Source organism: Buceros rhinoceros, unplaced genomic scaffold, assembly GCF_000710305.1.
Source record: "Buceros rhinoceros silvestris isolate BGI_N320 unplaced genomic scaffold, ASM71030v1 scaffold5162, whole genome shotgun sequence".
Lineage (NCBI taxonomy): Eukaryota > Metazoa > Chordata > Aves > Bucerotiformes > Bucerotidae > Buceros > Buceros rhinoceros.
In genome coordinates, this window is record NW_010397012.1 from 2298 (window position 1) to 3504 (window position 1207).

At 60.1% G+C, this 1207-nt stretch overlaps 1 protein-coding gene across 1 annotated transcript in view; it reads right to left on the reverse strand.

Moving 5' to 3' along the window:
• LOC104502137 (hyaluronidase-1-like) overlaps positions 1-545 on the reverse strand; it is a gene marked incomplete at its 3' end in the record, with an annotated part of 1288 nt that extends 743 nt beyond the window's left edge. Inside the window, 1 exon segment of the mRNA XM_010146063.1 lies at positions 48-545. Coding sequence (XP_010144365.1) covers positions 48-545 — 498 coding nt within the window.
• Between the last annotated feature and the right edge of the window lie 662 nt (positions 546-1207).

Genomic DNA, 1207 nt, shown 5'->3' on the forward strand with positions numbered 1-1207 from the left:
GATTTGCGGGCCCGTTACTCAGACTGCTTCTTAGCCGTTTCCTTCACCAGCTCAGTGGGCCACTGCGGGTGCTGCTGCCGCACCAGTTCTTCCGACTTCTGCCGGTAGATGTCCATGGAGTCCCAGTTGCGGACCCACAGTGGTCGCCACTTTTCCCAGTCAATGACTGCCAGCCCACCATAAGCAGGACTGGGCAGGGTGACCTCAATGTCCTGCGTGGCCTGGTGGAGGTGGGCGTGCAGGCTGGCATTTTGGGGGAGCCCCCCATTCACTGGCAGCCCTTCAGCTGTGTAGTAGGGGAGGAGCCCCAGGTCCTTGGTGTAGAAGAGGGTGATGTCCTGCCCGATGAAGGACTGCTGGTCATTAGCCACCACATCGAAGATCTCCAGGTTGAGGGTGACATTGTACTTCTTGGCGCAGCGCTCAGTGGGGATGTTCCAGATGGTAATGAAGGGGCGGTTGATGATTACAGGTCCAGGCCCCCCAGCAAGAACTGGGGTGGGCAGGAGCAGTAGGAGGACCCAGCAGGACCACCATGATGCCATGGTGCTTGCGGGCTCAGGATGGGTCCCAGAGATGCCTGGAGAGAGCCAAGACACACTGAGATCTTGGCAGATCATTTTTATCCCCAGTCCAAGCCAGGATTAGTCCACACCCCCCAACACACCCACCTCCAAGGGCAGCCAGTTACCCAGGGTCCCCTCTCCAACCTCCTCACATGAAGTCTCCAAAGTTATCAGCAGCCAGATCCAATCACGGTGGTCCTGGGGAAGAAATGCAGCAGGTCAGCCCCAATTAGTGACTGGCGGTAGCAGGGCCCAGCTGGGAGGAATGTGCAGAGTCAACACCCGGTGACCGGTGACGACAGCGGTAAGTTAGGCTGGAAAGATAAACAGACACGGATGGGGTGGGGGAAGCAAGGTCATGGTGACGGACGTGGGCTGCGCCAGACCGGCGCCGCTGGGGAAGTGCAGAGTGTTGGTCCTTAGCCGGCAGGAGGATGCTGCTGCTGGTGGGGAGCTCACAGCATCAGGCAGGACCCGGCAGGACACAGCCCCGGGAACACTGGTGGCACAGGAGGGCACCGCCTGGGGACACTCACGCGTGGGCACGGGAACCACAGGAAGGCATAGTTTGGAGACACTCGTGCATGGGGACAGGAGGGCGCGGTTCAGGACATGCACAACAGCCGAGGGCTGCTGGTAGG